Here is a 22,466-nt window from a genome sequence, read left to right on the forward strand (position 1 = left end):
CTAAACATACAGGAAGAACATAGATTACTTCTTTTTGCAGAGAAAAATTTGGATTTCGACCAGAAAAATCACATGATGGTTTGAATACATAGAATTTCAGTTCACAGAGCTGTAAAGGAAGAAGCGAAAAAGAAAGTTTTGTATAAATATTGGTCCAGTCACTATTGGCATATCGACTGGCTCATTTGTAATTTCTCTTTTAAAGATACACTAAGGGGCTTCCCTGGTGGCGCAGTGGTTGAGAATCCGCCTGCCAATGCAGGGGTCACGGGTTCGAGCCCTGGTCTGGGAAGATCCCACATGCCGCGGAGCAACTAGGCCCGTGAGCCACGACTACTGAGCCTGCGCGTCTGGAGCCTGTGCCCCGCAACAAGAGAGGCCGCGACAGGGAGAGGCCCGCGCACCGCGATGAAGAGTGGCCCCCGCTTGCCACAACTAGAGAAAGCCCTCGCACAGAAACGAAGACCCAACACAGCCATAAATAAATAAATAAATAAATAAATAAAAGATTAACTGTAGTGCCACGTACACACACAAAAAAGCTTATTTATAAAAAAAAAAAAAAAAAAAAAAGATACACTAACATGAGAAAAAGAAAGTGGTTTGTCCAGTTTTTTAAGGCTTGAATTTATCTGCTCCCCCCTTTTTAAACATGTCATATTAAGAATCTCCTTCCAATTAAATGTATCTTTAATAAAACAGTCAAACCTTTCTTTCAGATATTCTCCTAAGAACTATCTTTAATACATTATGCATGAGTGGATTTAACTCAAGACTGATGATGCTTTCCTTAGGTGCTTTCTAAAATAAGGCAACCCGTCACAGTATTAGGAATCAATGTCTCCACTAGCAGTGCAGTCCCCTGCCACAGGACTGTGGATGCCATCTGGTTTGCAAAGCCTGACTGCACCCCCTGATTATATCTTTAGCTTCCTTCACTGCCGTGCCTGCCAGGTGAGCCGCCAACCGCCGCAAAGGCAAAGAAACAGAGAGGCCTGGTGGGGTCATTCCTAATAAGCTAGCGTGTGAATACTAATCAGTGCTGGGGAAGCAGAGGTCACCCCAGCCTGCCTGTTGGCAGGTAGCAATGTGCTCTGTGGCAGATGGCAGGCATTATCGACTCTCCACAAAGGCCTAGAGGAGAAATAAGCACCAGGGCTGAATGATAGAGTTATTGAGATTCTGAGCAAGATGCAAGCAGATGTGATGTTCGCCAGTACCCACCGTAAACAATATGCCAGCAGAATTTTTAAAAAGAGCATGTGTGTACAAACATGAAACAGAACTCATTTGAGAAATGTTAACACCTTCTTCCTCTTTAACCACGTGTGCACCAAACTTAAGCAACTGCAATTAATGATCCCTCTTGAGACATCCGGCCCAGGGACACGTGGTCTCTGAAACCTACAGCCCCTAATGACATCAGGAAACACTTGCAAAGACAGAAATACCTTCGCTAAACTCAGAATCAAGTAATTGTTAAAATTAAAAAATACTAACTAGACTGAGGTCACTCTGAACATATATTTGATGGCTAGTCCCAACCCAGAGTGCCAAAGCCAACCTGTTGTTTTGTGTTCCGTTATCTTCAGCTGATGAAGATGAAACCTCCAAATCAAATCATTCTGGAATATTGTCAAAATCATGAAAAATACTTACATTACCAAAATCATAGAAATGACAAAATTCAGCAAACATGTGCCACAGTTACATACAGATACCTTGGTAGAAGGAAAAGAGAATAAAAACAGTTCTCCTTTTGGGGAAAGAAAAGTTATTAAGTGTGCATGAAAAGTGGATAGAAGGGACAGGCACCATCAAAATGCTCCCACTGCAGGCCCAGCTCTTAGATGAAAAACGTGCACCAACTCTTCAGATACTTCTCCTTCAGACTTGTCCTACACACTGTCCTGGGATATGTTGGCTATATAGAGTTAAATAAAAGTTATCACTTTATTTGGGAATAAGGAAACCAGAAGCACGTTCCCCTCCTAGAATGACAGGCCTTCTAAAAGGATGTAGCAACAGGACAATCCAAATCCTTTCTCAGGATGCCTCAATGATGAACAGCCACTTGAAATAAATGGTAATAAGGGCATTTAACTCATCAATATATTTTCCCTTTTTCCTACATTATGCATATATAAGTATATATAAGTATATATATATAAGTATATATAAGTATATATAAGTATATATAAGTATATATAAGTATATATATATAAGTATATATAAGTATATATAAGTATATATAAGTATATATATATAAGTATATATAAGTATATATAAGTATATATATATAAGTATATATAAATATATATAAGTATATATAAGTATATATAAGTATATATATATAAGTATAGCATAAAACGAAAAGAGCTGAAATTGTGTTTTGTGAGGAAAAAAAAGGCAACCAAAAAGCAGTTTATCCAGATGCTTCCTTTTCTCTATGTAAGTTTAAGTTGCATGTGTGTGTATAGACTTGGCATTCCAACTCCTAATTACTGTAGCAATCTTCAAAAATTCATTTTAATTAAGATAATGAGCTTTTCTTATATGAGTCTTACCTGGTTAGGTTCATATACCATTAGTCTGTTCTGATATTGTGCCGTGTTAGTTACTCCACCTGAAATGGATTAACACGTGTTAGGCTTCATGAATAAGAAATGGGATATTCCAACATGAGAATGAGATACAATTAAAGGAAAATTAGCTACTGCTGAGGATCTGTTTGTATACCCTTGTGGTGAACCCACGACATAATTAAGAAGCTTATTGTTGAAGCAGTTGCATTTTCAAGAAACATTTCAGAAGCGATCCAGCTGAGAGCAAGCAACAAGTATGCTGAGATTTCCAGGAGGCCCCCAATTTTGTCAAGCTGCTCTGCATGGCCAGAATGAAGGGCAAAGTATGGTGAGGGAGTGGGAGCAAGCATAGCACACTTAGACAAATCTCTATACAGTTTATGCCAGGGGCAGAGTTATATGGAAAAGTCTTGTCCTTAGCTACCTTGGTAATTTTACAGCTCTAGTCTTATGTGCACTAACATAGTGATATCTTGATGTCTCTTTGGAAGACCCATATCTAAGAAAAGACATTACTTATCAAAAGAGATCTAGAGCCAGTGCTGTCCAACAGAATATAATAAGAACCACAAACAGGAGTTACATATGCCATTTTAAACTTCCCAGTGGTCACATTAAAAAGTAGTCCTCCCTTATCTGTAGGGGACACATTCCAAGGCCTTCAGTAGACGCCTTAAAGTGTGGATAGTACCAAACAATATATATATTTTGTTTTTTCCTATACATATATACCTATGATAAAGTTTAATGTATAAATTAGGCACAGTAAGAGATTAACAACAATAACTAATAATGAATTTAAACAATTATAACCATGTACTCTAACAGAAGTTATGTAAATGTGGCCTCTCTCCCAAAATACCTTATTGTATTGTACTCCTCCTTCTTCCGGTGATGATGTAGATGATAACCTACTTGATGATGAAGTGAGGGGAATGACATAAGCATTGTGACATATCATCAGGCGACTACTGACCTTCTGACAGTACATCAGAGGGAGGATCATCTGCTTCAGGTGACCCTGGGTCATTGAGCCATGATGATGTCAATGGTTAAATGTCAGAAGCAGACCATGTCAATGGTTGGGGATCTGGAGCACGATGGAGTGGAATGGCACGAGATTTCATCATGCTATTCAGGACAGTGCTCAATTTAAAACTTCTGAACTGTTCACTTAGGGAATTTTCCATTTAATATTTTCAGACCATGTTTGTGGGTAACTCAAACCACAGAAAGCAAAACTGCAGATAAGGTTGAACTACTGTCTAGCCAAATTATTACCATTTCAACCTAAAATTAATATAAAAATTATTGAGGTATTTTATATTCTTTTTTTCATACTCAGTCCTCAAAGTCCTGTGCATTTTTGACACAGAACAAGTCAATCCAGATTAACCACGTTTCAAGTACTCAATAAGGTAATGAGCTTTTCTTATATGAGTCTTACCTGGCTACCAGCTACCATATTGGACAGTGCAGATCTAGACTAAGGCAGTGCAGCTGCTGTTATCCTCAACATTTTTGAAGCCCTCTTGACAACAGCTTAGATCCAAAAGACTTGAGACCTTCTGCTAGATCAAGAACCACTAAAATCCTATCACAATTCTAGCTAAGGTTCTCCCATTTGTCCTCATACTTCTTTTCACATTTGGGGTGTACACTGAGCCCTGTAAAACCCAGAAATTATTGATTCTACTTTAATTTTTACGACCAAATGGAAAAACTATAAAACAACACATAAAAGAGCACAGTGAGAAAATAACACTAGTAGATATTAAATATTAGGTAGTAAAATAACAGAAATATGAGAACCCCCCAAAAAAATCTATCTTTAGAAATATTGCCCTATACAGAGTTCTAGATGCTAGCGTAAAATGAATAGCATTCTTATTTTAATAAGTATCACAAAGAAGCAACTCATTTTGCAATAAAGATCTAAAATTGAGCCAAACTATAAGTTTCCTAGGGAAATTTTTTGATTTTAAAAAATATGTACTGGGGCAGGATCAAGAAAGCAGAGTAGGAAGATCCTGAGCTTACCTCCTCCCACAAACACACCAAAACGGTAACTACAAATCTCTGAGAATGACCTGAAGACTAGCAGAACAGATTTTCTGCAACTAAGGATATTGAGATGAGAAGTAGGGGCACAGATGTAGCCTAGTCAGAACCCACACACTGGGTACAGCAACCACAAGTGGGAGGGATATCACAACCACAGTGGTGGTTGCCCCTGATGAGCAAGGGGTCTGAGCCCCACATTGGGATTCCCAGCCCAGAGGACCTGCACCAGGAAACAAGCCCCAATAATGTGCAGCTTTGAAAACCAGTGAGGATTATATTCAGGAGAGCCAGAGGGATGTGGGAAACCGAGACTGCTCTTGAAGGGCTTGGACACAAACTCACTCACTCCAACTCCCAGTGCAAAGGCAGCAGCTTGAAAAGTACCTGGGCCATATGAGAAGGAGATTCATTGACTAATTTTAGGGCATGTGCCAGAGGAGCAACAATCTGGTGGAACTTTCTCTAGGGACAGAAGTGCTGGCAGGCATCTTTTTACTTTCCTTCCACCTAGCTGGCCCAGCACAGGTGGGCACCATTTTTCTCACGCTCAGTCACCCTAGCTAACACCATTCACCCTGCCCCAGCATCCCTTGAGGATCAGCCCTGCCCAACCGGCCTGTCTCAGCTGGCCCTTCCAAAGCAGCTCCTGCCTCACCCTATCAAGTGAGCTGCTCCAGCCAGCACTGACCGGTGTCTCACCAAGGTATCTGCCACACTAGAGACCAGTCCCATAAACAGTGCACCTGTAACAGTCATGGCCAGGCCTTGTAGCCACTCATGCTGGGGGCCAGCGCCACCCACCAGCACACCTACACCAGTCACAGCCCAAACAAAACAGGAAGGCACAGGTATCCCACACAGGGGAAACCCCTAGAGTGCCTGGCTCTGGTAAGCAGGGGAGATTGCACCACTGGGCCCCATAGGACACCTACATAAGGCCACTCTTTCAAACGGAGAGACCTAGCTGATATACCTAATACAAAGAAACAACCACAGAGAGTTAGGCAAAACGAAGAGACAAATAAACACCTTCCAAACAAAAGAACAAGACAAATCCTCAGAAAAAGAACTAAACAATATGGAGATAAGCAAATTACCAGATAAAGAGTTCAAAGGAATAGCCAAAATGATGCTCACCAAACTCAGGAGAAGAATGGAGGAACACAATAAGAACTTTCAACAAAGAGATAGAAAATGTAAAACAGAACCAATCAGAACTGAAGAATACAATAACTGAAATGAAAAATACACCAGAAGGAATCAACAGCAGATGCAGAAGAATGGATCAACCACCTGGAAGACAGGGTAGTGGAAAACATCCAATCAGAACACCAAAAAGAAAAAAGAGTTTAAAAAAATGAGGATAGTTTAAGGGACCTCTGGAACAACATCAAGCTTACTAAACTTCACAACAAAGGGGTCCCAGAAGGAGAAAAGAGAGAAATGGGGACAGGAAACCTATTTGATGAAATAATGGTTAAAAATCGTCCCTAACCTGATGAAGGAAACAGACATCCAAGTCCACAAAGCACAGAGTCCCAAACAAGATGAAACCAAAGAGACCGACACCAAGACACATTACAATTAAAATGTCAAAAGTTAAAGATAAAGAGAAGATATTAAAAGCAGCAAGAGAAAAACAACTAGTTACTTACAAGGGAACCCCCATAAGATAATGAGCTGAGTTTTCAACAGAAAATTTATAGTCCAGAAGGAATTGGCACAATATATTCAAAGTACTGAAAGGAAAAAAACTTACAACGAAGAAGACACTACCTGGCAAGTTTATCTTTCAGAATTGAAGTAGTATCTTTCAGAACTGAAGAGTTTACTACACAAATAAAAGCTAAAGGAGTTCATCACCACTAAACCAACATTACAAGAAATGTTAAGGGAACTTCTTCAAGCAAAAACGAAAAGGCCATAACTAGAAACAAGAAAACTACAAAAGAAAAAATCTCACTGGTAAAAGCAAACATACAGTAAAGGTGGATAAGAACCACCTACAAAGCTAGTATGAAGGTTAAAAGACAAAAGTAGTAAAATCATCTATATCTAAAATAATTAGTTAAGTGATACAAAAAATAAAAAGATGTAAAATATAACATCAAAAACATAAAATGTGGAGGATGGACAAAAATGCAGTGCTTTTAGAATGCACTCAAACTTAAGTGACCATTAATTTAAAATAAACAGCTATATATATAGATTGTTACTACAGGAACCTCATGGTAACCAAAAACCAAAAACCTATAACAAATACACAAAAAATAAAAAGAAAGGAAAGCAAACATATTACTAAAGAAAGTCACAAAGGAAGAGAACAAGAGAAGAAGAAAGAAGAGGGAAGAACTCTAAAAACAACCAGAAAAAAATTAGCAAAATAGCAATAAGTGCACACCTATCAATAATCACTTCAAATGTAAATAGACTAAGTGATTCAATCAAAAGACAGGGTAGCTGAATGGATAAAAAAACAAGACACACATATATATATACATATATATATACATACATACATATATACACACACACACACACACACACACACACACACACTACCTATAGGAGAATCACTCCAGATCTAAAAACAAACACAGACTAAAAGTGAAGGGATGGAATAACATACTCCATATAAATGGAAATGAAAAGAAAATTGGGATAGCAATACTTATATCATACAAAATAGACTTTAAAACAAAGACTACAACAAAAGACAAAAAAGGTGTTATGTAATAATAAAGGCATCAATCCAACAAGAGGATATGACACATAAATATTTATGCATCCAACATAGGAGCACCTAAATACATAAAGCAAATATTAACACACATGAAGGAGATATTGACAGTAATACAATAGTAGGGGACTTTAACATCCCACTTGCATCAATGGATAGATGATCTAGACAGAAAATCAGTACGGAAATATTGCCCTTAAATGACACATTAGGCCATACAGCCTTAATAGATATACAGAACGTTTCATCCAAAACCAGCAGAATACACATTCTCTTCAAGTGCACATGGATCATTCTTCAGGCTAAATCACATATTAGTCCACAAAAAAGTCTCAATAAATTTAAGGAGATTGAAATCATTATCAAGCTACTTTTCTGACCACAACAGTATGAAACTAGAAATCAATTATAAGAAGAAAACTGGAAAAAACACAAACACGCAATAGATGAAGAAAAAGAATTTGACAAAATTCAACATCGATTTATGTTAAAAACTCTCACAACAGAGTGGGTATAGAGGGAACATACCTCACTGTAAAGAAGACCACATATGACAAACCCACAGCTAACATAATACTCCACGGTAAAAAGCTGAAATATTTTCCTCTAAGAGCAGGAAGAAGATAAGGATGCCCACTCTTGCCACTGTTATTTAACACAGTATTAGAAATCCTAGCACTAGCAAAGAGAGAGAGAGAGAGAGAGGAGGCATTCAAATTGGAAAGGAATAGGTAAAACTGTCACTATATGCAGATGACATGATACTTATATACAGAAAATCTTAAAGGCTCCAACCAAAAGACTATTAGAACTAATAAATGACTTCAGTAAATTTGCAGGATACAAAATTCACATACATAAATCTTCTGCATCTATGTACACTAATAACAAACTATCAGAAAAAGAAATAAAGAAAATCCCATTTTCAACTGCATCAAAAAGAATAAAATACCTAGGAATAAATTTAACCAAGGAGGAAAACACCTGTACTTCTGATAACTATAAGATACTGATGAAAGAAAATGAAGATAACACAAATAAATGGAAAGATATACCATACTTACTCATGGATTAGAAGAATTAGTATGATTAAAATGTCCATACTACCCAAAGCAATCTACAGATTCAATGCAATCCCTATCAAAATACCAATGGTGACTCCCTCTTGCGAGAGCACCAAAATCAAAACTAACTGCTGAACAATCATTGACAGGAAGTCACTGGAACTCACCAAAAAAGATACCCCACATCCAAAGACAAAGGAGAAGCTGCAATGAGACAGTAGGAGGGGCGTAATCACAATAGTATCAAATCCCATAAATGCTGGGTGGGTGACTCACAAACTGGAGAACACTTATACCACAGAAGTCCACCCACTGGAGTGAAGGTTCTGAGCCCCATGTCAGGCTTGCCAACCTGGGGGTCCAGCAATGAGAGGAGGAATTGCAAGAGAATCAGACTTTGAAGGCTAGTGGTGTTTAATTACAGGACTTTGACAGGACTGCGGGAAACAAAGACTCCACTCTTGGAGGGCACACACAAAGTAGTGTGTGCATCAGGACCCAGGGGAAGGAGCAGTGACCCCACAGGAGACTGAACCAGACCTACCTGCTAGTGTTGGAGGGTCTCCTGCAGAGGCAGGAGGTGGCTGTGTCTGACGGTGGGGAAAAGGACACTGGCAGCAGAAGTTCCGGGAAGTACTCCTTGGCATGAGCTCTCCCAGATTCCACCATTAGCCCCACCAAAGAGTTGGACAGGCTCCAGTGCTGGGTCACTTCAGGCCAAACAACCAAGAAGGAGGGAAGCCAGTCCCACCCATCAGCAGACAAGCAGATTGAAGTTTTACTGAGCTCTGCCCACCAGAGAAACAGCCAGCTCTACCCACCGCCAGTCCCTCCCATCAGGAAACTTACACAAGCCTCTTAGATAGCCTCATCCAACAGAAGGCAGACAGCAGAAGCAAGACGAAATAGAATTCTGCAGCCTGTGGAAGGAAAACCACATTCACAGAAAGACAGACAAAATGAAAAGGCAGATGACTATGTACCAGATGAAGGAACAAGATAAAACCCCAGAAAAACAACTAAATGAAGTGGAGATAGGCAACCAACCACAAAAAAAATTCAGAATAATGACAGTGAAGTGATTCAGGACCTAGGAAAAAGAATGAAGACAAAGATCGGGAAGATGCAAGAAATGTTTAACAAAGACCTAGAAGAATTAAAGAACAAACACCAAGAAGAATTAAAGAACAAACAAACAGAGATAAACAAAACAATAACTGAAATGAAAACTATACTAGAAGGAATCAATAGCAGAATAACTGAAGCATAAGAACAGATCAGTGACCTGGAAGACAGAATGGTGGAATTCACTGCTGTGGAACAGAATACAGAAAAAAGAATGAAAAGAAATGAAGACAGCCTAAGAGACCTCTGGGACAACATTAAGCGCAACAACATTTGCACTATAGGGGTCCCAGAAGGAGAAGAGAGAGAGAAAGGACCCGAGAAAATATTTGAAGAGATTATAGTCGAAAACTTCCCTAACATGGGAAAGGAAATAGCCACCCAAGTCCAGGAAGCGCAGAGAGTCCCATGCAGCATAAATCCAAGGAGAAACACGCTGAGACACACAGTAATCAGATTGACAAAAATTAAAGACAAAGAAAAATTATTGAAAGCAACAAGGGAAAAACGACAAATAATATACAAGGGAACTCCCATAAGGTTAACAGCTGATTTCTCAGGAGAAACTCTACAAGCCAGAAGGCAGTTGCACGATATATTTAAAGTGATGAAAGGGAAGAACCTACAACCAAGATTACCCTATCTGGCAAGGATCTCATTCAGATTCGAGAGAGAAATCAAAAGCTTTACAGACAAGCAAAAGCCAAGAGAATTCAGCACCACCAAACCAGCTCTACAACAAATGCTAAAGGAACTTCTCTAAGTGGGTAACACAAGAGAAGAAAAGGACCTACAGAAACAAACCCAAAACAATTAAGAAAATGGTAAAAGGAACATACATATCAATAATTACCTTAAACGTGAATGGATTAAATGCTCCAACCAACAGACACAGGCTCACTGAATGGATACAAAAACAAGACCCATATATATGCTGTCTACAAGAGACCCACTTCAGACCTAGGGACACATACAGAGTGAAAGTGAGGGAATGGAAAAAGATATTCCATGCAAATGGAAATCAAAAGAGATCTGGAGTAGCAATACTCATGTCACATAAAATAGACTTTAAAATAAAGAATGTTACAAGAGACAAGGAAGGACACTACATAATGATCAAGCGATCAATCCAAGAAGAAAATATAACAATTATAAATATATATGCACACAACATAGGAGCACCTCAATACATAAGGCAACTGCTAACAGCTATAAAAGAGGAAATCGACAGTAACTCAGTAACAGTGGGGGACTTTAACAACTCACTTACACCAATGGACAGATCATCCAGACAGAAAATTAATAAGGAAACACAAGCTTTAAATGACACAATAAACCAGATAGATCTAATTGCTATTTATAAGACATCCCATCCAAAAACAGCAGATTACACTTTCTTCTCAAGTGCACATGGAACATTCTCCAGGATAGATTACATCTTGGGTCACAAATCAAGACTCAGTAAATTTAAGAAAATTGAGATCATATCAAGCATCTTCTCGGACCACAACCCTATGAGATTAGAAATCAATTACAGTGAAAAAAAAACGTAAAAAAGACAAACACATGGAGGCTAAACAATACGTTACTAAATAACCAAGAGATCACTGAAGAAATCAAAGAGGAAATCAAAAAATAACTAGAGACAAATTACGGTGAAAACACGATGATCCAAAACCTATGGGATGCAGCAAAAGCAGTTCTAAGAGGAAAGTTTATAGCAATACAAGTGTACCTCAAGAAACAGGAAAAATCTCAAATAAAAAATCTAACCTTACAACACCTAAAGGAACTAGAGAAAGAAGAACAAACAAAACTCAAAATTACTAGAAGGAAAGAAATCATAAAGATCAGAGCAGAAATAAATGAAATAGAAACAAAGAAAACAATAGCAAAGGTCAATAAAACTAAAAGCTGGTTCTTTGAGAAGATAAACAAAATTGATAAACCTTTAGCCAGACTCATCAATAAAAAGAGGGAGAGGACTCAAATCAATAAAATTAGAATGAAAAAGGAGCAGTTACAATGGACACTGCAGAAATACAAAGCATCCTAAGAGACTACTACAAGCAACTCTGTGCCAATAAAATGGACAACCTGGAAGAAATGGACAAATTCTTAAAAGGTATAACCTTCCAAGACTGAACCAGGAAGAAGTAGAAAATATGAACAGACCAATCACAACTAATGAAATTGAAACTGTGATTAAAAATCTCCCAACAAACAAAAGTCCAGGACCCAATGGCTTCACAGGTGAATTCTATCAAACATTTAGAGAAGACCTAACACCTATCCTTCTCAAACTCTTCCAAAAAATTGCAGAGGAAGGAACACTCCTCTGCAAACTCTTTCTATGAGGCCACCATCACCCTGATACCAAAACCAGACAAAGATACTACAAAAAAAGAAAATTACAGACCAATATCACTGATGAATATAGATGCAAAAATCCTCAGTAAAATACTAGCAAACAGAATCCAACAACACAGTAAAAGGATCATACACCATGATCAAGTGGGATTTATCCCAGGGATGCAAGGATTCTTCAATATATGCAAATCAATCAATGTGATACACCATATTAGAAACTGAAGAATAAACAAAATATGATCATCTCAATAGATGCAGAAAAAGCTTTTGACAAAATTCAACACCCATTTGTGATAAAAAAAACTCTCCAGAAAGTGGGCATAGAGGGAACCTACCTCAACATAATAAAGGCCATATATGACAAACCCACAACAAACATCATTCTCAATGGTGAAAAACTGAAAGCATTTCCTCTAAGATCAGGAACGAGACAAGGATGTCCACTCTCACCACTATTATTCAACATAGTTTTGCAAGTCCTAGCCATGGCAATCAGAGAAGAAAAAGAAATAAAAGGAATACAAATTGGAAAAGAAGAAGTAAAACTGTCATTGTTTGCAGATGACATGATACTGTACATAGAGAATCCTAAAGATGCCACCAGAAAACTACTACAGCTAATCAATGAATTTGGTTAAGTTGCAGGATACAAAATTAATGCAGAGAAATCTCTTGCATTCTTATACACTAAAAACAAAAGATCAGAAAGAGAAATTAAGGAAACAATCCCATTCACCATTGCAACAAAAAGAATAAAATACCTAGGAATAAACCCTCCTAAGGAGGTAAAAGACCTGTACTCAGAAACTATAAGACACTGATGAAAGAAATCAAAAATGACATTAACAGTTGGAGAGATATACCATGTTCTTGAATTGGAAGAATCAATATTGTGAAAATGACTATACTACCCAAAGCAATCTACAGATTCAATGCAATCCCTATCAATTTACCAGTGGCATTTTTTACAGAAGTAGAACAAAAAATCTTAAAATTTGTATGGAGACACAGAAGACCCTGAATAGCCAAAGCAGTCTTTTTAAAAAAATAAATAAATAAATAAATTTATTTATTTATTCTTGGCTGTGTTGGGTCTTTGTTGCTGTGCACGGGCTCTTCTCTAGTTGTAGCAAGTGGGGGGCTACTCTTCATTGTGGTGCGCGGGCTTCTCATTGCGGTGGCTTCTCTTGTTGCAGAGCCTGCAACTCTAGGTGTGCAGTCTTCAGTAGTTGTGGCTTGCGGGCTCCAGAGTGCAGGCTTAGTAGTTGTGGTGCACGGGCTTAGTTGCTCCATGGCATGTGGGATCTTTCCAGACCAGGGCTCGAACCCATGTCCCCTACATTGGTAGGCAGATTCTCAACCACTGTGCCATCAGGGAAGCCCATCCAAAGCAGTCTTGAGGGAAAAAAACGGAGCTGGAGGAATCAGTCTCCCTGACTTCAGACTACACTACAAAGCTACGGTAATCAAGACAATATGGTACTTGCATGAAAACAGAAATATAGATAAATGGAACAGAATAGAATACCCAGAGATAAACCCATGCACCTATGGTCAACTAATCTATGACAAAGGAGGCAAGGATATACAATGGAGAAAAGACAGTCTCTTCAATAAGTGGTGCTGGGAAAACTGGACAGCTACATATAAAAGAATGAAATTAGAACACTCCCTAACACCGTACACAAAAATAAACTCAAAATGGATTAGAGACCTAAATGTAAGACCAGACACTATAAAACTCTTAGAGGAAAACATAGGAAGAACACTCTTTGACATAAATCACATCAAGATCTTTTCTGATCCACCTCCTAGAGTAATGGAAATAAAAACAAAAATAAATAAATAAATAAATAAACAAATGGGACCTAATGAAACTTAAAAGCTTTTGCAAAGCAAAGGAAACTACAAACAAGACTAAAAGACAACCCTCAGAATGAGAGAAAATATTTGCAAACGAATCAACGGACAAAGGATTAATCTCCAAAATATATAAACAATTCATGCAACTCAGTATTAAAAGAACAAACAACCCAATCAAAAAATGGGCAGAAGACCTAAACAGAGATTTTTCTAAAGAAGACATACAGATTGTCAAGAAGCACATGAAAAGCTGCTCAACATCACTAATTATTAGAGAAATGCAAATCAAAACCACAATGAGGTATCACCTCACACCACTTAGAATGGGCATCATCAGAAAATCTACAAACAACAAATGGTGGAGGGGGTGTGGAGAAAAGGGAATGCTCTTGCACTATTGGTGGGAATGTAAATTGATACAGCCACTATGGAGAACAGGATGAAGGTTCCTTAAAAAACTAAAAATAGAATTACCTTATGATCCAGCAATCCCACTACTGGGCATATACCCGGAGAAAACCATAATTCAAAAAGACACATGCACCCCAATGTTCATTGCAGCACTATTTACAATAGCCAGGTCATGGAAGCAACCTAAATGCCCTTCGACAGACGAATGGATAAAGAAGATGTGGTACATATATACAATGGAATATTACTCAGCCATAAAAAGGAACGAAATTGGGTCATTTGTAGAGATGTGGATAGATCTAGAAAGTGTCATACAGAGTGAAGTAAGTCAGAAAGAGAAAAACAAATATCGTATATTAACGCATATATGTGGAACCTAGAAAAATGGTACAGATGAACCAGTTTGCAGGAGAGAAATAGAGACACAGATATAGAGAACAAACGTATGGACACCAAGGGGGGAAAGTGCTGGTGGAGGGGGGGTGGTGGTGGTGGGATGAATTGGGAGATTGGGATTGACATGTATACACTAATATGTATAAAATGGATAACTAATAAGAACCTGCTGTATAAAAAAATAAATAAAATTCAAAAATGCAAAAGAAAGAAAGAAAAAGAAACAAAATACCAATGGCAGTTTTTATAGAACTGGAATAAATAATCCTAAAATTTGTAACAAACCACAAAAGACCCTAAATAGTCAAAGCAATCTTAAGAAAGAAGAACAAAGCTGGAGGTATCACACTCCCTAATTTCAAACTGTACTACACAGCTATAGTTATCAAAACTGTATGGCACTGGCATAAAAACAGACACATAGATCAATGGAACAGAATAGAGAGCCCAGAAAGAAAGCCATGCTTCTTTTGTCAATTAATCTATCAAAAAGAAGCTAGAAATATACTTTGGGTAAAACACAGTCTCATTGATAAATGGTGTTGGTAAAATTGGACAGGTACATGCAAAAGAACAAAACTAGACCACTTTCTCACACCATACACAAAAGTAAACGCAAAATGGATTAAAGGCTTAAATGTAAGACCTGAAACCATAAAAACTCCTAGAAGAAAACATAGGCAATACACTCTTTGATATCACTCTTAGCAATATTTTTGAATTTGCCTCTTCAGTCAACGAAACAAAAGCAAAAATAAACAAATGGGACTATATCAAACTAAAAAGCTTTTTCACAGCAAGGGAAATCTTCGACCAAACAAAAAGGCAGCCTCCTGAATGGGAGAAGATATTTGCAAATGATATATCCCATAAGGGGTTGATATTCAAAATATATAAATAACTCACACAACTTAATATCAAAAAATAGACAATCTGATTGAAAAATGAGCAGAGAACCTGAACAGATATTTTTCTAAGGAAGAAATACAGATGGCCAACAGACACATGAAAAGATGCTCAACATCACTAATCAGCAGGGAAATGAATCAAAACCACAATGAGATTTCACCTCACACATGTCAAAATGGCTATCATCAAAAAGACAAGAAGGGCTTCCCTGGTGGCGCAGTGGTTGAGAATCTGCCTGCCGGTGCAGGGGACACGGGTTCGAGCCCTGGTCTGGGAAGATCCCACATGCCGCGGAGCAACTAGGCCCGTGAGCCACAATTACTGAGCCTACGCGTCTGGAGCCTGTGCTCCGCAACAAGAGAGGCCGCGATAGTGAGAGGCCCGCGCACCGCGATGAAGAGTGGCACCCGCTTGCCGCAACTGGACAAAGCCCTCGCACAGAAACGAACATCCAACACAGCCATAAATAAATAAATAAATAAAATTAAAAAAAAAAAAAAAGACAAGAAATAAGAAGTGTTGTCAAGGATGTAGAAAAAGGGGACTTTTGTGCACTGTTGGTGGGAATTTAGGTTGTTGCAGCCACTATGGAGAACAGTATGGAAATTCCTCAATAAATTAAAAACAGAACTACCTTATCATCCAGCAATTCCATTTCTGGGTATTTATCCAAAGAAAATGAAAACACTAATTCAAAAAGACATATGCACCCCTATGTTTATGCTCATTGCAGCATTATTTACAATAGCCAACATATGGAAGAAACCTAAGTGTCCACTGATGTATGAATGAATGAGGAAGATGTGATATATGTAATGGAATATTACTCAGCCATAAAAAAGAATGAAATCCTTATATTTGTGACAACACACTTGGATCTAGAGGGTATTATGCTAAGGAAAATATTCAGACCAAGAAAGACAAATACTGTATGATTTCACTTATATGTGGAATCTAAAAAACAAAGCAAACGAACAAACAAAACAAAACAAACAGATTCATAGATACAGAGAACTGGTTGTCACCAGAGGGGAAAGGGGTGAAGGATTGGGTGAAATTGGTGAAGGGGATTAAGAGGTACAAAATTCCAGTTATAAAATAAACAAGTCATGGGGATGTAATGTACAGTATAGGGAATACAGCCAACAATACTGTAATAACTTTGCATGGTGACAGACGGTTACTAAACTTACCATGGTGCTCATGGTAATGTATATAAATGTTGAATCAATATGTTATAAAACCTGAAATTAACATAGTATTATACGTCAAATGTACTTCAACTGGAAAATTAAAATAAAAAATCACTTTAAAATGTGTACTATTATAATATTGACCAAGGTGGCCTTAACATTCCTCTCAGCTTAACTAAACTTTAGACAGGCTTCTTCCTGTCTCTGGCCCCTGACCTCCCTTTACTTACAGCATTTATTTTAAAAAACTTGCAAATTCTTTCTCTCTGCCTCTTTGAGATATAAATCATTTAAGAAGCTTCTTGCAAGTTTTACAACCCAGGAATATCTTCCTCAAAGACCTGGGAGCCATGCCATTGAGAGGTTATCATCAAGGAAGAGAATGCTCCTATCTCCCAGTTTCTGTGGAGGCTAGGAGCCTAACTCCGACGGGTACAAATCAGCAAACACAAATGGCCTAACCACAGAGAAAAACATTTACAAACTTAGGGTAACTGAATGTGCTCAACACATCACATCGATCAACCTTCTTCCAAAAGTACTTCAGTATATTTCTACCAGCTCACCCCAGTGCTTAAAAACCCTGTTGTTTTTCAGAGGAGTTGATTTCAAACTGCATTCTGGTCTCTCTCCCCTAGTGCAATAGTCTTGAATAAAGTCTTCCTTGTCTGTTTCACTGAAGTCAAGTCAACCAGACCCCAGAGAATTAGTGCATCAACTTAACTAAAGTGTGATAATCAATCAGTACTAATGGATACATAAAGGAGAGGGAATCTGTCCAGGCCAATCATTACTCTCTCATTCAATCCCAGTAAGAAGAGTATATCTTTCATGTAATTGACCATAGCTATTATTAACTGGAAGGCTTTTTTTTTTTTTTTTAAGTTCTCTCTGAAGCTTGCAACCACTTTTAAGATCAAGGAAAGTTTTGTCTGCAGAAGAAATCCACAAAGAACAGAGAGAAATGAGCTTCCTGCCCTCAAATAAAGTCTTCTCTGGATTTCTCACTAAATGTCTCATTTTTAAAGATTAAATCAAAGAAAAGGATAATACACTTAAGAAAGCTGAGGCTGAAATGCCTACATAGAGTCAAAATGTATGTCAAAATAAATACAGAGGTATGTTTTCTTCCCCCCCCAACCTTCTTGTTTTTAAATCTAATTAAAAATGGAATGTCCAATAATTCTTTCTTAGCATAACTATGGAAGAATAATCAAATCTATTGAAACCTCACAAGTTTTCAGGGTTAAAATGACTGCCAAGTGCTTTTGATCTGGGCCATAACCACCAGATTAATGTCCAGCTCGCCTATAGTCATTTCTCCAAATGAGAGGGAACAGAGGTGAACTCCCCTCATTATTTCAAAACTTTGACAGTTTCTCTACTTGTTTTAGAAATATGGGACAGAATTAATATCTACTGCAATAAACTATCTGTTTATGACACTATTTGAAGATATTTACACTATAATATGTATCAGACTCTGCCCATTATAGATTAAATGTATAATCAATGGATTAGAATGCAGCTATTGCATCCTTTCTCCCAAGCACAGCACACCATTTATCTTCATGCTTTTCAGAATTACTATTTACTGTCTTCCACAGATGCATTTATAATACATTTTTCCCCCTTAATATGCACTCAGTAATTAGATTCCTTACCCTTACATACAAATTCTCACTCACATGACAATATTTAGAAATGAGATACTGGGTTACTAGTTGGGGGTAAAAATAAAAGTCCTAGTTACTTATTTCGTTGATTACTTCTAGAATGTTAAACCGCAGGAGGTGCCTAAAAAGCCGAGTGCTGTAACTTTTGCCAAGTCAGGATTGCAAGGGAAAAACCTTAAGAATTGGTTCTATTTCTTTCCCCCTTTGAAATAACTTACAAATGAGCATACAAATAAAAAAACATTTCTTCTCAGTACAAAAGATAAATTTTTAAAAAAGCATCCACGTTTGCAGCCCACATTTCTCTAGCAATGTTACTCATGTTCAGAGCTTTATCATTACGTTCCCTTCACATAACACTCTCTACTTTTAGATTAATCTTCTGAAATGAGATGCTAAGGATTTGCATACAGATTTGACTATACAAAAATAGATATGGAATTAATAATAGTCTCTATATGTTTTAATTTATCCTAGACTGGAGTACCCTTGCCTGCAGCAGTATTCCTGGCTTTGAAAGTCATCAAGCTGATTTGTCTGCTCTGGGTTATGATGCCACATGCTGCTATACTGCCCCCTGCAATCAAAGCACTTGCGAAGATAGATTCCATGCCTTCCTCTATTGAGTATATTTTATAGATTGGCAGTTTTGATCTCCCTCCCCCACCCCAGGGGGGATAATCTGCATCTTAACAGCTTTCTATAGATACATCTGTCATTAAATATGCCATCTCATATCAGCATCCATTTTTAAAGCCAAGTTTTCCCTAACTTTGAAGTGCCACAGTCAAAGTTAAGACTTTTCAGCCAAGATTGAAAATGAACAATCCTGTCTTATACTTCTGAACTGTGACTTAAAGATATACGGCAGGTTCCCCCAAAGTCAAATAAGTCTTTAAAAACTGCCAGAAGGAATGAAAAGTTACCACCATGCTACCAGCAGGGAGAAATGCTTTCTATCATCAAGACAAGAGTAAAGCATTTTTCTTAAGCTTCCCTGTTCAACTCCCCACAAAACACTGTGACAAATGGATGAGTGCATGCCAGGGAGAAGATGACAGGTGACTGCTAAACAAACAACCTCTGTCTCCACTACTGAGAGGTCACCAACTCCTAAACTCGTTGTGCTCAAAAGCAACAACTAGCCAATGCTGACAGTGTCCACAAAATAGTGTTTAGAAAAACAGCTCTCAATATTCGTTGGCCAGGGTAGGTCAAGTCTGGTGGCTCTGCTAATTTTTCTTTTTTTTTTTCAGGGATAGAAATACCTCTGTTGATAAATAGAGAGTCCTACACTAAACTCTTTAGTAGAAAAGAGTGGTACCTAATGCAGTGCTAGTACCCTTACTGGAACAGAGCAGGATGCAAAGAACTGAACGTGTCCATGCTCTTAGGGAAGACACTCCAGGCTGGAATTCTGTGAGCCAGTTCAGGACTGTGGCAAACCATCTTGAGTTCTCTGCAGCCCTCTTGGAGGCCTGCAGTGCCAGCTTCACACTAGTCCAGGGGGTGCATTTCAGCAGAAGGTGTGCCGTCAGCCTCCACTCCCAGCTCCTTTATGACTCTATCCTTGGGGGAGCCATTTAACAGCCAAGTTCATGTCCTCACATGCAAAATGGAGACAGTGAGACGTCTCTCATAGGTTTCAGATGAACAAGAGTACTCGGTAAAGAGGCCATCCATATGGGAAGTTTACTACAATAGTGTAGTAGCGGGGCTTCCCTGGTGGCGCAGTGGTTAAGAGTCCGCCTGCCAATGCAGGGGACACGGGTTTGATCCCTGGCCCGGGAGGATCCCACATGCCACGGAGCAACGAAGCCCGTGCGCCACAACTACTGAAGCCCGTGCTCCTAGAGCCTGTGCTCCGCAACAAGAGAAGCCACCGCAATGAGAAGACTGAGCACCGCAACGAAGAGTAGCCCCCGCTCGCCGCAACTAGAGAAAGCCCGCGCGCAGCAACGAAGACCCAACGCAGCCAAAAATAAATAAACAAATAAATAAATAAATAAATTTATTTTAAAAAAAAATACTGCAGTTTGTTTATAAAAATTTCTTGCCACTTTCACAAATGAGTATGTATGGAATATTGAAAAAATAAGTACGAAATACTGAATTAATAAATGAATGAATTTTGGAGTCTGAAATAGATTCCTTATAGTTCTTTTTTCTAATAACCACAATTACTGGCTGGTTTATAAGGTATCAAAGACTTTTTCCTTCTTTAATAGTTTAAGCATCTCCTCTGTAAATTTGCTCCAATTCTCGAAAGACTAAAATCTTTACACTCATAGTCTAATTATCAAAAGCAGTAGGTGTGAGTTCATATGAGTCATTTTTTAAGAGAGCCAAACTCATTAATATTCCTTGATAAAAGGGACACCATGAGAATATTTACAATGAATGCAAAAATAAACTTTTTATTATCTATTTTTACATGATATTAGACCGTCCATATTTTGGGAGTGTTAATAATGCTACATAAACAATTAAAGCCAAGAATCTTTCTACTAAATTAGCATCTTGAATAGAAGCATACTTAATCCAGGCATTAAATTAAAACTAGTATCCATATTATTTCTGTCACACTTGAGGAAACCACACAAATGGATGAGTTATTAATATATTCGAAATCCGCAAAGGAAGTCTCAAATTTACAAAATATCTATAAAGAAAAGGTTGATGCACTTGAAAATATAAATTATATTTATGTCACCTAGAGTGAACAAATATAAACTTGCAATCCAAAATATGTAAAGTATGCACCATGTGTTATTTTAAATAAGTGAACTAATAAATGATGGTAAAATCTACCACAATGCAGATGTCAGCTGACCTTTAAAATCTCAATAAAATTTGCTCTAACTCCAATTCTTCATTCTGTAGAAAGTTGAAATCCTTCCTCCAAAGATTTCTGCACGTTCCTAGAAGGGTTAAGTTCTCAAGGTCACCTCTGCCTGTCTCTAGTGTCCTGGTTTTGCTGTGTTTTTGTTGGATCTTTTACCTCTTTCCTGTCATCAACCAAATTCTTCAGCCATTCCCCATTTCCATGAAGTAGCTTTAATCTTCTTATCTCCTCTTGGGAATAAAGAAAATGACATATTTCTCATATTCTTAGATAGAGCAATTCAGCTCACTCTTTTTTCTACCTTCTTTTTCTAGATTCATCTAGACAGACACAAATGGATCATATAAACAAAGGCTGTAATCACCATGAGAGGAATTTTAGAGCCAATGGGTGTTTTTTTAACTACTTAAACTACCAATTTTAAAGGCCACTAGACTACTATATTTTAATATGCAGTCCTTTCAGAAAATAATGTTCTCATCTAAACCAATGTACTTTAGAGTACCTCCATATTATCACTGTTTCTGTATGCATTTTAACTTTATATTATTGTTTATGTTTTAGAAACTAAACTATAGAAACACAAAAAGGAAGACATTATATAGCTCAGCTCTGTGCCCGAAGAAAGATGGTCAGTTAAACAATTAAAGACAATCAAATGATTACTGATTCTACACAAGTCTCCAGGTATGATCACTCTTCTATGTATCATTTACTTTCAGTCATGCCATTTGGAAGTTCCTTTTACAATGTAAGCACCTGTTTTGAGACCTTTGTTGTAACTGGTTTGTGAGGTTTCGTGGATAAAGTATGGTTTTCAAACACCAGAGACACAGAGATCAAATTCCAGCTTTGCCAAATACTTGCTGTGTGAGCCAGAAAAATCATTTCACCTCTTTAAGCCTCATTTCTTGAGGAGCAGTGTGAAGGGAGACCAAGTGCTACTTCAGAATAAAGAGAAGTGAGTTTAGGATGAAGGCTTTGATAATTATTTTGGAGAATGTAGGTGACCCGATCGCTTTCTTCAAACCACTGAGCTCTTTTAAAAGAATTGTAGAATGGTTCATTTCTGTTTGGCTTCCATCTCAGTACCATACTGTAATGGTTTTGTTTTCATCTCTTTCATATGGAGAGTAGTAAAGGCTGGGGCAGAAGTGAAAACAGAGAAGAAAAAGTAACGGCTGTGGCCAGCTGGTTGCTGGGATCTGAAGCAACAAAGATTTCA

General features: G+C 37.9%; 1 protein-coding gene across 7 annotated transcripts in view; it reads right to left on the minus strand.

The window, feature by feature from the left end:
* Window positions 1-22,466, minus strand: part of KLHL32 (kelch like family member 32) — a 230,963-nt gene that overhangs the window by 22,384 nt on the left and 186,113 nt on the right. For all 7 annotated transcript variants that reach the window (XR_009506207.1, XM_059941560.1, XM_059941554.1 and 4 more), the window contains one exon: window positions 2,568-2,626. Coding sequence is in view for 6 of the 7 variants with exons in the window: in XM_059941554.1 (XP_059797537.1) it covers window positions 2,568-2,626 (59 nt within the window). In the remaining variant the exon portion in view is untranslated. The remainder of the gene's footprint in view (window positions 1-2,567; window positions 2,627-22,466) is intronic.

The sequence above is a fragment of the Balaenoptera ricei genome, chromosome 12, assembly GCF_028023285.1.
Source record: "Balaenoptera ricei isolate mBalRic1 chromosome 12, mBalRic1.hap2, whole genome shotgun sequence".
NCBI classification, from domain to species: Eukaryota; Metazoa; Chordata; class Mammalia; order Artiodactyla; family Balaenopteridae; genus Balaenoptera; species Balaenoptera ricei.